Source organism: Barbus barbus, assembly GCF_936440315.1.
Source record: "Barbus barbus genome assembly, chromosome: 9".
Lineage (NCBI taxonomy): Eukaryota > Metazoa > Chordata > Actinopteri > Cypriniformes > Cyprinidae > Barbus > Barbus barbus.
The window spans coordinates 18,081,128-18,097,372 of NC_136737.1; the positions used below are offsets into that span (position 1 = coordinate 18,081,128).

Consider the following 16,245-nt stretch of genomic DNA (forward strand, 5'->3'; position numbering starts at 1 on the left):
TACTTAAATCAAATATAATATATATTATTAGACAGCAATAGACAATGGCAGTTTAGTGCCACATTAAAATATAAAAAAATATTTTTTTGAGAATAAAGTTGTTTTATTACAAGAATAAATTAGGCAAATTAGGCATACTATTGTGTGAATATACTATAAATTATTTGAAAAAATGCAATATTCTGAGAAGGGTTTTATTCTCTAAATATTACTTAGATTTTGTCACAAAGTTATGGTATCTTATTTTATATTTTCTTTTTTTTTAAATGTTAACATGGAACTAAAGTGCTGTTGTTATATTATATTATATGAAATATTATATTTTATAATAGATATTTTTTTTATTTTGTTACATTTAATTGAATTTATTTACATAAATTAAATAAACTATTTTAAATATTTATTTGTTTGTCTTATTTGTTTAATTTTTCAATGTAAACGTTACACTGAAAACCATTTTAATATCTTTGTATTTGCCAATTTTTAAAGTTTCAACTTTTTATTTTTCATTCTGTTTTTGTTTCTAGTTTTGTTTTATTGTTACTTAAAGGTGCCATAGAATGCATTGATACAGTATTTTAAATTGTTCTCTGATATCTACACAGAAGGTATGTGGCTTAGGTAAGGGCAAAAAATCTCCAGAAATGATTTTACATGTCCATTTACAACCCTAGGATTTCTCCCTAGAATGAAACGGTCTGTTATTGGCTTATTTGGCAGGGTCATGAATAATAATGAGCTCTGCTCTGATTGGCTGTTTCACAGTACGGCTCATCAGCAAGAAGGAAGCACAGGGAGGAAAATATATATTTAAATACTTTCTCTCGCAGTTATATCGTCGGGTAATTATACTGTATATAAAACGCAGGCATCAGGGAGCCGTTATTAATATGCGAGGCACTGAAACTGCTTTTGAACGATCCATCGATCGCGTTATAGTTTCACTTTCAAGAGACGCGATCACACAAACTATGTTTACATTATGGAGCAACAGTACTTACCACACATTTCACAAGATCAGATGCTTGTCAGTGGTGCTCAGGATCTGTAAGTCATTCGCCATCATCCTCATCTCTCCTTACTGAGAGTGAAATCTTATGTACTGTAACAGGCTACCGCTAGCAAGGAGCTAACCATGTCCCTTTAGTGGCTCGCGTTATTTGCTTTCTGTGCCTTTCTGAATACAGACACCAACCCATCCCTGCACTTCACACCCCCTGCACGGCCTGGAACATAAAATTTATTTTGTTATTTTCGCTTGTTTATTTACAATACCTGCAGAGCTTCTGATGGTTCGGCCGGCTTAGAACAAGGGCGGGTTTATGCAAATGTTGGGGGCGTAGTGATCCCGACTGTTGCGTCACAGTCGGTGTTATGTTCTGATTCGCCTGTTTTTCAGTGGTCTTTTTTAATCACGAGATTTACATATGAAGGAGGAAACTATGGTGTTTGAGGCTCACTGTATGTCATTTCCATGTTCAGAACTGTTATTATTTAAATATGCCAGGGTAAAGACAGTTTTTCATTCTATGGCACCTTTAAACATGGAACTAAAATGCTATTGTAATATTATAATGCACTTTTTAATATAAATCGTTCAGTTTTATGTGTAATTAAAAGTGATTATATGTACAATCAAGCAGTTCTTTACAAATTGCAGTGTTTTTAAGAGCTAAAAGGTGTATTTTTCTTTTTTAAAGGTTTTGATTTAGTATTGACGTAGATTTCCACAACACATCTTGACCTTTTCTGACACCTAGCTGTTTTTCACATTGACCATCTGTCTGCTTTTTTTTCTTTTTGAATCACTTGTGAAAGAACCTGTGGAGGTGTTTGCCTGCCATCCGGTTTTATGGCCTTCAGGTCAACTGCTTGCATTTGTGGACTTCAATGCTTTTTATATCGTTTATTATTGATAGAAGGTTTGAAACAACTAGATAAAAGTATTTGGACTTTATTTCAGGCTTTAAAGTGCAATGTGTTTAAACTGTGTGTAGTAGGTCACTGTCTGTATGTTATTTGAGAGTACTTGAGCGATTAGCATTGACGTTGTGTCTCCTCCTCTAGATGTTGGTTCTGTGGAGGGACTGGCGTACCACCGAGGATGGGACGTCCTGTACTGGACGAGCTCCACCACAGCCACCGTCACCCGCCACAGCATCGACCAGACTAGACCAACCGCCTTCAACCGAGACACGGTGGTCTCCCTGTCTGAGGAGGACCACCCACACGTCCTCACTCTGGATGAATGTCAGAAGTAGGTCTAGAGATTCAAGCTAATTTCTGACATTTAACAGACAAAAAACAGACAAAAATTTGGTAGTCTTTTATCTATTTTGCAAGTTCAAAAATATGTACTTTTCATTACAGTAAAATAAATCCATCTGTCTCAAATGCCAAAAGTTTCTGCACTCCACCTCACTTCAAAATAACCCATGTTGATACATTTTTGATGGCTGTCTTTCCAAAAGGTCAATTAAGGGAGGGATCCTCTAATTATTTTGGAGTAATTAGGCGCCAGACCACATACATAGTATTAATTTTACATCAATGAGTTATGAGCTTCAAATATTCAAAATATTCAAATTTAAAACAGAGTGACCTGTGCTACAGAGATTTGCGGTATTAATCTCCAAACACGTTTGCATCTCTTGATCTCTGTAAGCAATTCCTTTCATTTTCAAATTAGAAAACATTACTTAAGTTTCACTTTTATGCATTTATTTATTATTTTTCTACTTTGGCAAATTTCTGCCCTGCTGAACTGTTCATGATTGCCTTTTAGTTTGATCCTCTAATTTTAGTGTCATCTAGCACAGTGGTTCTCAACTACGTTTTACAGGAAATATAGAGCCCAAGCCATACAAAAATGAACTAAAATGTGTGTTTTAAAGTATTAAAGTAATATATTAATACAAATTGCTGAATTGCTAATACTTGTAAAAACATTTTGTTGTCAGCACAAATCACAAGTTTCACAAGTGAAACTAGTTTTGTTTATGATTTTGGAATTAGCATCTGATAATCTGACTAGCATCTAGATGAATTTGCATCCAAATACCACAAAGTTAGATTGAACACACAATATTTGACATCCACAACAAAAGGTATTCTTTTTGTCATTTATAAAAGGTTGTTACCCCTATATTTTTGTTATTCTTACTGTGTTGTTCTGATGTTAGCTGTGCTTTTAGCAATTAGCATCATGCAACATTTAGATTTCTGCTTCTTGGATCAAAACTGTATAGTTGAGATCCACCGACCATCAATTTGAGTTTATGAAAGAGATGGCACTTTGTTTACTTTGATTTTGCCTCAGCCGTCTACATTTAAATTGACTTTAGCATTTCCCGCCATTTTATGCTAAACTGTATTCAATCAGATGTGGAATTTTCCTATTTCTGTCAGACTTTTGACTATAAACATTTCCTGATGCTTGAAAAATGTTGTGTAAGGAAGCAAAATGAAGCTACTGTTACTGCTTAATTGATAAAGGTAAACAATGCTATGCTAGCATTAGCGTGTGTTCTTCAGGTATACAATCATAAACACTATCATTACACAACAAATGTTAGCTAAACACAATTCTACAGACATTCTCTTAATTTTTTCCAAGTAGGAAATCAGAAATTTAGACTTGTGAAGAGTCTCTACTCAAGAAGAATTGACAATAAAGCAAACTTGACTTGACTTGACTCAATTGTACAGTATGATATATTTTAGCCTTAGCATTAACATGACTGTTTGTTCTCTAAGGATCAATTCCCCTCTTCATACCCTGACAGCACTTAGTCGGACTGTAGCAGTCGGTGCGTTAGCCTGTTAGAGCATTAGCACGGCAATAAGTGGCTGCTGCTGTCAGCAAGAAGTCCCAGCAATCCAAAAGCTGCCAAAGATCACAGCTAGGAGCCACACACCGACGCTAGCGGCTGACACTGCAAGGTGCTGTCACATGCCAGGCTAGCACACTCGTCTCAAACACAAGGACATGCTTCGTCCTTCGACTGACTAGTCTTTTTCTTCCACATTAAATGAAAAAGGGCTGATGCTATTAGGCTGTAGCCTTTTCCATTATAATTGCAGATGAATAATTTTTTTATGAGCCTATTAGCATAGTGTAGTGCAGAATCAATGGTGCACATTTTGTTTCAAGAAGACTTGTGTGCGCACTTTTTATGTGCCATTCATAGAAAACATTTACATTATGTCTGAAATGTAACAAATTTGAAGAAGAAATGGCTCAGAAAAGTCAGAGATGGCCAGATATTTTGGATATGATTAATTGCAATTAATCGTTTGACAGTACTAATACATATAACCAATTCTCAACCAGCTCCATTTTAGTGAAAAAGGCATATCTGTACTAATAAAAACTACGAATTAACAAAAAAATACAAATGTATATTAATCAATTCATTAATTTAAAATATTAATTCTAAAAATACATGTAAAGTTGTTAACTTCAAGAAATTAAAAAAATACATTTTCTGTATATAAAAAAATATAATTTAAATATTTAATACAATAATAAAAACAATTCATGAAAAATGCTTTTGATCATATTCACACTTAAGTTTCAGCTTCTTCTGTTTTTTTATGCACATTTAAATGTGAAATTTTAATGTGACTTTCAAAGAAGTCATGTCTGAAATATGCCAAATTTGAAGAACTAATGGCTCAGAAAAGTGATACTAATTCTAAGAAAAGTGCTTGCGTGAGTTTGATATTATGTTATATAATGATTTTTTTTTTTTTTTAAGAATCACTCAAATGTCTAAGTTCTTTTGGACTAGAATTTTATGGTAAAAATCATTTGATGTGACAGCTTACAGTCTGTTTCCGTTCCCCTAGCTTGATGTTCTGGACTAACTGGAATGAGCAGAAGCCGAGCATCATGAGGTCGACTTTAACCGGTCGGAATGTCCGCGTCATTGTTAGCGTGGATGTCATCACCCCTAATGGACTCACCATCGACCACAAAGCCGAAAAGCTGTATTTTTCTGACGGCAGTCTCGGCCACATCGAGAGGTGTGATTACGATGGCTTTCACAGATATGTGAGTATGGAGCCACTTTGTGTGTGACTTTTAAAAATGCATGGAAGTGCATTAGCTGAAGCAGAGACTGTGTCTTAAGAGCACTGCAAAAGTTTTTCAGCCTTTGTGAAGCTTTTCTGTTTTTCTGAGGTGAGACATTGAAGGAAGACATAAAGAAATTTTGATCCCATCCGCTGAATACAGGTCACTTGGGTTCAATACATTGTCACTTAAAACTAAAAATTTGCTCTTGCCAGGAGGACCAAATAAAAAGACCTAACAATGTTAAACAATAATTTTATATTTTTCTCATTGTTCTTAGTTCTAGATAAAAGTGTATCTGTAATCTGTCACACCAGATACTGACTGGTTTTCGTAATTTACAGATGTCTTCAAAGGTAGTGAATATGTTGTAGAAATATTACATTAATACAAAGTTCTTTCATGAAACTCTATATGGCGCAGGACTACAGGACTTAACTCAATCTCATACAATGACATCATTATTCATATAGCGCAGCTGATTGGATACTTTTCACATCAGCAGCTCAACGTTCAAATACTAGGCCTGTGTTTGCTGTAGCAGTTGCAGCGCGCCCTCCACCTCCCCCAGCTCCACCTGTATATATCTGCTACAGGGTGATTTCATGTATGTTATATATGGTAAATATATTAAGCTTTTTTGCAATCAATACAGATTTGTAGTTTTCAAATTTATAGTATGTACCGTGAAATTTACCAATGTCTAAAAGTAAATGCATTGTAGTAACGTTACAGCAGTGTTATCATTTTCAAATTAAGCTTTTCTCTTTGCAATTAGTTGAAGCATTTGCTTCATTTCAGATTTGTAGTTTTTTGTTTTTAAGCATGTTACTTCATGAATTTAGAAAAAACAACAAAAAACAAACAAACAGTAAATGCATTGCAGAAACGTTACACTAATGTTATCAAATTTAAATGAGGCTTTTCTGTTTACAGCTGGCTTTAAAATGCATTTGCTTCAACTTCGTAGTTTTCAGTTTTTAATAATTTAGCAATTTCTTTAACGTGGAATGGACAATACAAATTTCACAATGTCACAATTCTTTCCAGTGCTCATAAAAATCATATCCGATCAGATCTGACCACCCTATGAGCACATTTGACATGTTCTGTAAGTAAAAAGGGGCGGAGCTTAGCAAAGGGTCAGTATAGCTTTAAATAAAGTGTTAAGGTTATGTTTGAGTAACCCTCTGTCACATTATTGGAGAGCAAAGTCTGAGATAATCCCTGCTTAGAAGCTACTTGAAACATAAGCCTGCACTCGGAGCGGGAATATCATGTTCTTGTCCACTGATTTGTAATTCAATGCTAAAAACTTTCGATCTTAAAGTCGTGACGTATTGTCAAGTATGGTGACCCATACTCGAAATTGGTGCTCTGCGTTTAACCCATCCAAGTGCACACACACAGCAGTGAGTAGTGAACAAATGCACACACACACACACACACACACACACCGTGAACACACACCCGGAGCAGTGGGCAGCCATGCTGCAGCGCCCGGGGAGCAATTGGGGGTTCGGTGCCTTGCTCAAGGGCACCTCAGTCGTGGTATTGAGGGTGGAGAGAGCGCTGGACATTCCCTCCCCTCACCTACAATCCCTGCCAGCCGGGGGCTCGAACTCGCAACCTTTCGATTACGAGTCCGACTCTCTAACCATTAGGCCACGACTTCCCCTTAAAGAGAGCATGAAGAGGTTTTCACCTGTCGAGACGACAGCTCTGATATCAGAAAGTCATGCAGATGTGTCTGCCGCATCTTTCATCTTGATTCCCCACACACGTGCGGGCGGTGACAGAACACTTGGGAATAAAGACATCTCGACCGCATGAGGGTGAGAACACGTGTTTGACATGTTGTCATCGTGGATTAAAGCACGAGCCTCGTTCTCCATGCGCCCATCGAGCCGCCTATTATTATTACAAAGACTCTGGCATTCAAATGGACGACCCTTCAGAGACATCTGTGTCTGCGTGTTACTGAAGAGCGGTTAATGCTGCACTTCAGAACAGATGTGTGTGGCTCACTAAAGCCTTTGGAAATAAATAGCAAAAAAACATGAAAAGTTCTCAAAGGTGGAAAGAAATGTGTACAGCCTCTTTTTTTGTTGATGGCTTACATACAGTTATCATAGAAAATGTAATGAAGAATTTGCAGTGATTTGTTTTGTGAACATTATATAGTAATGTAACAGAAATATTGGTCTCTCTATGTATTTGGACTTGTTTATTTATTTATTTCTCCTTCCTTTTCCTTGTTGCTTTGCTATATTATGCCAAGATAGCCAAGATAGTTTTTATGGTCTGAAGGAATTTTTTTTTATTTTATTTTTTTTATAAATGTATTTATCTGTTTTATCCAACCATCTATCCATCTATCTATCTATCTTAAGTAGATTTTTTTTCCTTTTTTGTGTTGCCCCCACCCCCATTTGTTATTTTTTATTTTATTTTTTAATATAATGATGTACCTTTTTTAAAAAAAAAAAAAAATATATTTTTATATAAGAGTTTTAGATAAAAAAGTTTTATATATTTAAAAAAAAAAAAAACTCTCTCTCTGAATTTTTCTCTCTGAAAAAAGAAAACCAAAACAAAACAAAGTCAAAGGCATTGTCAACTTTAACCAAATTAGAAGTGCCTTGATTTTATTCAGTTTTATTTATTTACCGCTGTTTGCTCTCAATATTTTTGTAAATAAATTTGAGAATTTTTTTTTTTTTTTACACAAACAGGAGATAAATTAGACTAAACCTCTTTTGCTTTTCTTAATTGCTTTGATATTAATTAAATAATTTGTTTTATTTACTGCTTTGCTTTTTCTCAGTTTTGTTTTTGTTTGTTTTCAGAAATGTCCAAACCCTCCCACGCACAGCAGAAAAATAAATAAATAATAGACTTCTTTAACCTTGCCTTCAGGGCTTATGTAGCATATGGAGTTGTGGAGAAAAATAAAAATATTAAACTTATGATGATACAGCTTCCACTAAGTCATGACAGTTTGTTTTTGATAAGGATCAAATGTTTTCAGTGAAATTTACTTACCAAAGTCTAATTTTACATGTATTTGTTGAGTGTCGATTTTGAACCCCAGTTCGAATTCCCATCTCTACCGTCTCAGTGTTTCTGAGTGACTGGACTCGATTAATTTCCTTCAGGCACGTGAAGAACAGCCCCTCAGTCTCACAGCTTACCTTCCGCCCTGAGGCCATGCATGATGTACTGTATCCCTGTGTCTGTTACGACTACGATTCTATTTACACTCTCTGTAGATCTGGGTTAATCATTTATAGTATGGGGGATAATGGATGAGGGGTGTCCTTCGGGTGTCACGGTGCTTCCCCTCCGGCTCTGGACGGGTCTGTGTGAATTTTACAGACACTCAGTGTGCTTTATTTTGGTCTGTGCACCTTTGTGTTGAAAGTAAACTGCCTGATGGAACTGTGCTGTACAGCAGGAGAGATGCTTTCATTTATTTATTAGCAGTGCTTCAAAGATATTGAATGATTTGTACAAGATAACTGTAATATTTTTGAATAGACTTTATCTATCTATCTATCTATCTATCTATCTATCTATCTATCTATCTATCTATCTATCTATCTATCTATCTATCTATCTATCTATCTATCTATCTATCTATCTATCTATCTATCTATCTATCTATCTGTCTGTCTGTCTGTCTGTCTGTCTGTCTGTCTGTCTGTCTGTCTGTCTGTCTGTCTGTCTGTCTGTCTATCCGTCCATCCGATCATTCTGTCATTCTACTTGTCCATCCATCCATCATTCTATTGTTCTGGGGGCAGTTGTGGCTGAATGGTTAGATATTTGGACTTGCAACCCTAAGGTCTATCATTCTACCTGTTAGTCCATCCGTTCATCTATTCATGCAACACAACATTTTATTGTTATATCGTTCTATCGTCCATTTATCCATCGTTCTATCTATTGTTTTACCTGTCTGTCTCTCATCCATCCCTCTATCATTCTATCGTTCAACCTGTCTGTCCATCCATCCATCCATCCATCCATCCAACATTCAATTGTTCTATCATTCTATCATTCTATCTGTCGTTCATCCATCATTCTATCTATTGTTTTACCTATCTAAATGTCTCTCAATCCATCCATCGTTCTATCTATTGTTCTGTCCATCCGTCCATCCATCATTTTATTTATCATTTTACCTGTCCATCCATCATCCAGATTTCTATTTATCTTTCTACCTAGCCGTCCGTCCGTCCATCCATCCATCCATTTATTGTTCTACATGTCAGTCTGTCCATCCATCTATCCATCCATCCATCCGTCTATTGTTCTACATGTCAGTCTGTCCATCCATCCATCCTTCTATTGTTCTAGAGGTCAGTCTGTCCATCCATCCATCCATCCGTCTATTGTTCTACATGTCAGTCTGTCCATCCATCCATCCATCCATCCGTCTATTGTTCTACATGTCAGTCTGTGCATCCATCCGTCTATTGTTCTACATGTCAGTCTGTCCATCCATCCATCATCCATCCATCCGTCTATTGTTCTACATGTCAGTCTGTCCATCCATCCATCCATCATCCATCCATACATCCTTCATGTCAGTCTGTCCATCCATCCATCTATCCATCCATCCGTCTATTGTTCTACATGTCAGTCTGTCCATCCATCTATCCATCGATCTATCCATCCGTCTATTGTTCTACATGTCAGTCTGTCCATCCATCCATCCATCATCCATCCATCCATCCATACATCCTTCATGTCAGTCTGTCCATCCATCCATCTATCCATCCATCCGTCTATTGTTCTACATGTCAGTCTGTCCATCCATCTATCCATCGATCTATCCATCCATCTATTGTTCTACACGTCAGTCTGTCCATCCATCCATCCATCCATCCATCCATCCATCCGTCTATTGTTCTACATGTCAGTCTGTCCATCCATCTATCCATCTATTGTTCTACATGTCAGTCTGTCCATCAATCCATCTATCCATCCATCCATCCATCCATCCATCCATCCATCTATTGTTCTACATGTCAGTCTGTCCATCCATCCATCCGTCTATTGTTCTACATGTCAGTCTGTCCATCCATCCATCCATCCATCCATCCATCTGTTGTTCTACATGTCAGTCTGTCCATCCATCCGTCTATTGTTCAACATATCAGTCTGTCCATCCATCCATCCATCCATCCGTCTATTGTTCTACATGTCAGTCTGTCCATCCATCTATCCATCAATCCATCCATTCATCTATTGTTCTATATGTCAGTCTGTCCATCCATCTATCCATCGATCCATCATCCGTCTATTGTTCTACATGTCAGTCTGTCCATCCATCCATCCATCCATCCATCCATCCATCCATCCATCCATCCATCCATCCATCCATCCATCCATCCATCCATCCATCCATCCATCCATCCATCCATCCATCCATCCATCCATCCATCCATCCATCCTTCTATTGTTCTACATGTCAGTCTGTCCATCCATCCATCCATCTATTGTTCTACATGTCAGTCTGTCCATCCATCCATCCATCCATCCTTCATGTCAGTCTGTCCATCCATCCATCCATCCATCCATCCGTCTATTGTTCTACATGTCAGTCTGTCCATCCATCCATCCGTCTATTGTTCTACATGTCAGTCTGTCCATCCATCTAGCCATCGATCCATTCATCCGTCTATTGTTCTACATGTCAGTCTGTCCATCCATCTATCCATCGATCCATCGTTTTAGCTATCAGTTTTGCTATCTATCTGGAATTTAAGCACGAGTTCAAAAATTTCACAAAGTTTTTAAGGTCATGAGAACTATAAATCTGACATAAATCACCGATTTAAATATAAATCACCAAAACTTTTGACTGCTAGTCTATAACCTGAAATATTTAATAGTACTCTTATCATTTTTTTATTTATTTTTTTATTACCAGGATATTTCCCTCACCTAAATTCTTCTTCTTCAATTTGTAGGTCATTGTGAAATCAGGACCCGGAACATTCTTTGGCTTGGCAATTTACAGAGACTTCATCTTCTGGTCTGACTGGACGCAGCGGGCCGTGATCCGCTCTGATAAGTTCACCGGAGCCAATACGAAAGTCCTCCGTGCAGACATCCCTCATCAACCGATGGGAATCATCGCTGTTTCCAACGATACCAACAGCTGTACGTGATTCATTTCCTTTGTTGCATCACATGACGCAACTGTTTTAACTCAAACCAAATGTTTTTAGGTGAATTGAAACTGAGATGTTGTGTCAACAAACCTTTATAGTATATTTCTAAAACCCTTGAATCAAAGAGAGTTTTAAAACAAGCAGAAAAACATGTTTCTCGGTTGACGTAGCAGATGACTTGCTATCTTGTTTGTATTAGTCACACAAAGTTTGTTTGTATTATTCACACAAGGTGTCTGAGATGTTTAGTCTGTGATGACAGCAAACACAATGCAAAGTAACTGATGTTAGATGCGTCAGAAGTCACAGGGGGCTTTTTTGATGGGTGCGAGGGAAGCTGGAATAAAGTCACAGTGTTCTCTGCTGACTCTACGTATTACAGGACACGCTGGGTTTCTGTCAGCACAGTGTGATAAATACAAAGACAAATCATATTAATAAGTGACAGTACATCATTAGAGGGGACTTAAAAATAAATTCTGTATCCAGAGTAAAGGAGCTGCTCTGAGTCAGTTTTTTTATATATACAGATTGTATCTGCATATTCAGATCTTGAATCAGGATTGTGATTAGGGTTCAGATTATGACCTAGACTCAAATACAGAATGTGATTCAGATTCGTTTTGCTCTGAATTTAGAATATTATCTATATTGTGTATCCATATTGTAATATAGGTTATATTTGCTCTGAAAATTCCAATTCAATTCCAATCTGTAATCTATGTATTCTGTATGTAATCTGTCATCTCTGTCTAATTTGTAATCTATGTAATCTACATTTAAAGTATGTTTTATAAATACAAATTGTGATTCATATTAAATTTAGACTATTTTCGATCTGAATATGTAGATTCTAAGGCATATAGATCAAGTTTGTGATCTATATTCAAAAGGTATGATTTGTACTACAATTACAGATTGTGATTCAGATTCACTTTTATTTGAATCTAGATTTTAGATTCAGATTATGATCTATATTGTACACCCTTATTGCAATCTAGATTATATTTGCTCTGAACATATATTCTAAATATAAATTAGGATCAACATTTAGATTTATGAAGTAGACTATAAATGCAGACTGTTTCAAATTCCTTTTTGTTATACCCTAAATCCACATTCAGTATTCACATTATTATTATATGTTTTACATCCATATTATAACCTAAATTAAGATTGTGATCTATACTCAAAAACTATAATTTATGCTATACAGATTGCCTTTTCAGTATGGGTGTATAATACAGATCACAATCTGAATCCAAAATCTAGATTTAAATCAAAGGCAACCTGTATAGCATAAATTATACTTTTTGAGTATTTTTCAATTTTTCTCTTGCTTTTTTTGTCAAATAAAATAATTTAATATGTAAATTTAAGCAGACACCCAAAAAAAAAAAAAAAAAAATCTAAATGACCCACTTCAGTATTTGTCACTGAACTAATACAGCGAATCCATCTTGATAACCTCCATTCAAGTCCCATTCAAAATACTGAAACCCAGTCCATTCTGGCCAAGGAAGAACATTTACATAATTTATGTTTAGTGCACATGGTGACTTATATGTTTATATTTCTTGACCACGAAACTTAAACCTGCCGTGCTTAGTAATTGCATCTCTTGAAACTCCCAAGGAGCACCACATTTCAAGCGCCTTAGGCATAAATCTTTTAAAGCAAAGAAACCAAACTCGATTCACCCGGGAAATAAAACTGCACCATGAAATTTACAGAATTAGCAGAATTTATAGAACGTGACACATTTATAGAATGCCGACGTTCCACTTCACTTCTTTCTTGGCTTCGATACAGACGTCTCTTTGTTTAGCGGTTCAAGCCTCAGTGTTTCAAAAGACTCTAATGGAAGCAGCTTAGATGCTTGGCATCCGAAACCGCAAATTGAGATTTTCTCATCTCGGGACTCTCTTAGGAGATTTGGACCTCAGTAGCCACCGTCCCTCCTATCTATATAGTGCAGACAACTCTATTAAGAGAATTCGCTCAGACGGAGCTATAAAATGCTGAAATTCTGAGTAATTCCCCACATTACTTTTTAAATCATAACAAAAATAAGACAAACTTAATGCACCCTTATGCTGTTCTAAACCACATGACTTTTTCCTTCTGCATATGATATAATTTCTGTTTTCTTAGGTTAACTGTCCCTTTAAAAGTGGGTACCATCTGCAGTTCCTTTTATTCCAACTAATAAACATTCCTTTATAATCACCGGCCAACAGAAATCAGCCATCGAAGAGTCCAAGCTATTAAAAGCCCCATCCCATAATAAGCAGAAGCCTCCCAGGACTGAAGCCCCATGTCGCTACGGTGAAAGACGCTGGCCCAATGCACTCATCTGAATCCTCACCATTTGTGCAGGGGAATACGCTCGGCCCACGGCTCTGGAGTCTGGCAGCCGCTTGTGTGTAGATAGGGCACGGTTCAGAGACCCGCGCTCCATGCCAACTTCTGTGCCAAGCACAGTTCAAACTCACACCCGCTGAGGAGCCCAACCCTCTGACTGGCACTGCAAGAGTGCCCTTCAAGCCTTGAGTGTGTGTGTGTGTGTGTGTGTGTGTATACGGTGCTAGGCTGAATTGTGTTAAAAGACATTGGATGCCTTAAGCCACATTTAAAATAGAGTGTTCTGAAAGGCAGTGAGAAATTAATAAAATGTTTCACACAGCATTCAATAAAGGTTTTCTTTATTCCAACAAACACATTTTGTGCTCATTACTAAATAATACAAGGATACTTATTTATCAATGTGCTTATTTTAATCAATGTGCTAGAAAGATTCTGTGTCTGAATTGCTTGTATCTAAATCCAGATTGTCATTCAGATTCCTGTTGCTCTCAAAATAGGTTCCAAACCTTGATTGTGAACCATATTCTATATATCTAGATTATGGTTCAGATTCAATTTGCACTGATTCAGATTATGATTGCAATTCTGGATCCAGATTATGATTATACATCCAAATTGAAATCCACAATCATTTTGTTCTGAATATAGATTTTAAACATTGATATCATTCTAATCAATATTTCATATTGATAAGAATTTAGGTTCTAAAGAAAGAAAGAAAGAAAAAGAATTGCATGCATATTGTATACATATTTATTGTAAGTACATACAGATTGTAATTCAGATTTCCCTTGCTCTAAATATAGATTCAAATTAAATATTGTGGTCTAGATTCAGATTAGTTTCCATATTTTAAATCAAGATTGATTAATATTCTGTTTGCTCTAAATATGGAATTCTGAAACCAGATTATGATCCATTTTGTACATCCAAATTGCAATCCAAATACATTTGCTCTGAAAATGGATTTTAAACCAAAATTGTGATTCAGATTCATATTGTTCAGAAATTAGGTTCTGTATCCAGATTATTAATAGATTCCAAATGAGGGTTGTGGTCAAGATTCAGAGTAGGATCCATATTCTAAATCCATTTTATGATTCAAATTCTGTTTGCTCTAAATATGCTATTCTGAAAATAGATTATGATCCTTTTTTTACATCCAAATTGCAATCCAAATTCATTTGCTCTTAAAATTAATTTTAAACCAAAATTGTGATTCAAATTCATATTGTTCAGAATTTAAATTCTGTGGTCAAGATTTAGATTAGGATTCATATTCTAAATCCAGATTATGATTCTATTTGCTCTGAACTTGTAGTCCTGTAACCAGGTTATAATCTATATTGCACATCCATATTGCAATCCATATTGCTCTGAATTAGAGGCCTAGATTTTTTATTCTGAAGCTTTAATGCTAAAATCATAATAGTAATAATAAATAAGAATACTTTTCTATTTTTTTTATTCTTTTACTTATTTACTATATTAAAGTTATTTTTTATTGTATTGTTTTTTATTTAAAAAAACAAACAAAACAACAACAAAAACTTTAACCCAAAGAACCCACCTTGATTGTTTTCCATGAAACCACGAATCACCCAGTATGATACTTCATAGTATTCCCAAGCTGCTTTTTCCGGGGTTTTATTTTTATTTTTTTCCTGCCATTACTTTTTGTACATATTTGAACATGGTACCAAACATAGGGGCATTTATGTGCCATGTTTGAATGTGTACAACAATTTCAATTCCTGTGTTTAAATTCTTAACCCAAAGTATGAGCTGTAAATATTGTCGAACTGTTGTAAATCTCACGATTTGTCTCAGTGCACTAAAATGAGTGATTTCTTACCAAGGATTTCTCTTATTACTTTTAGGTGAATCATCCCCCTGCAGCGTGAACAATGGAGGGTGCCATGACCTTTGCCTTTTGACTCCACTTGGTGTGGTGAACTGTACTTGCCGTGGAGAACGGATATTACTGGATGATAACAGATGTGTATGTAAGTCCTGTACCCCCTCTCTGTATCTCTTGCTCATTTTCACTCACCCCAAATTTGATGTCTCAGTACTTTGAATTAAGTCCATATCTGTTAGTATTGAGGATCTTTATGCTGGCGTATTCCAAATAATAGCAGATATTTCTGTTTGGGATGCTGGTCATAAAGCAAGTTTTGAGAATGTGAAATGTTTGGTAGCTGATTCACTCTGGATTGAAATTCAGAGTGCACATTTGTGTCTGCCATGCCCTAGGTCTGGAGGTGGATAGCTGAGAAACAGGAGACATGTGGGACAGAAAGGCCGCTTTTGGCATAGTGAGAAGAACATTCTGCTGCTCTAGGAACAAACTACTGCATAAATCTATCAGCTGTGGCCCGACTATCTTATTACTGCACCATTCTTATGCTCATTATTATTTATATTATTAATATTATTTACAGATCTAAATGACTGAGATTCCTGTGGCTCTGAATGTAGATTCCAAATCCAGATTGTGATTCCAATTCATTTTGGTCAGAATTTAGGTTCTGGGGCCAATTGCAGAAACTTAGCCACCAAGTTAAGACTGTGTCTTAAGAACTAGTTTGAGCAACTAGCAGCTGCCAAGGGGAA

General features: G+C 36.1%; 1 protein-coding gene across 1 annotated transcript in view; it reads left to right on the forward strand.

The window, feature by feature from the left end:
* LOC306874752 (low-density lipoprotein receptor-related protein 1B-like) overlaps positions 1 to 16,245 on the forward strand; it is a gene marked incomplete at its 5' end in the record, with an annotated part of 280,259 nt that overhangs the window by 162,178 nt on the left and 101,836 nt on the right. The window contains 4 exons of the mRNA XM_079424987.1: positions 2,068 to 2,257; positions 4,852 to 5,056; positions 11,059 to 11,251; positions 15,510 to 15,635. Coding sequence (XP_079281113.1) covers positions 2,068 to 2,257; positions 4,852 to 5,056; positions 11,059 to 11,251; positions 15,510 to 15,635 — 714 coding nt within the window. The remainder of the gene's footprint in view (positions 1 to 2,067; positions 2,258 to 4,851; positions 5,057 to 11,058; positions 11,252 to 15,509; positions 15,636 to 16,245) is intronic.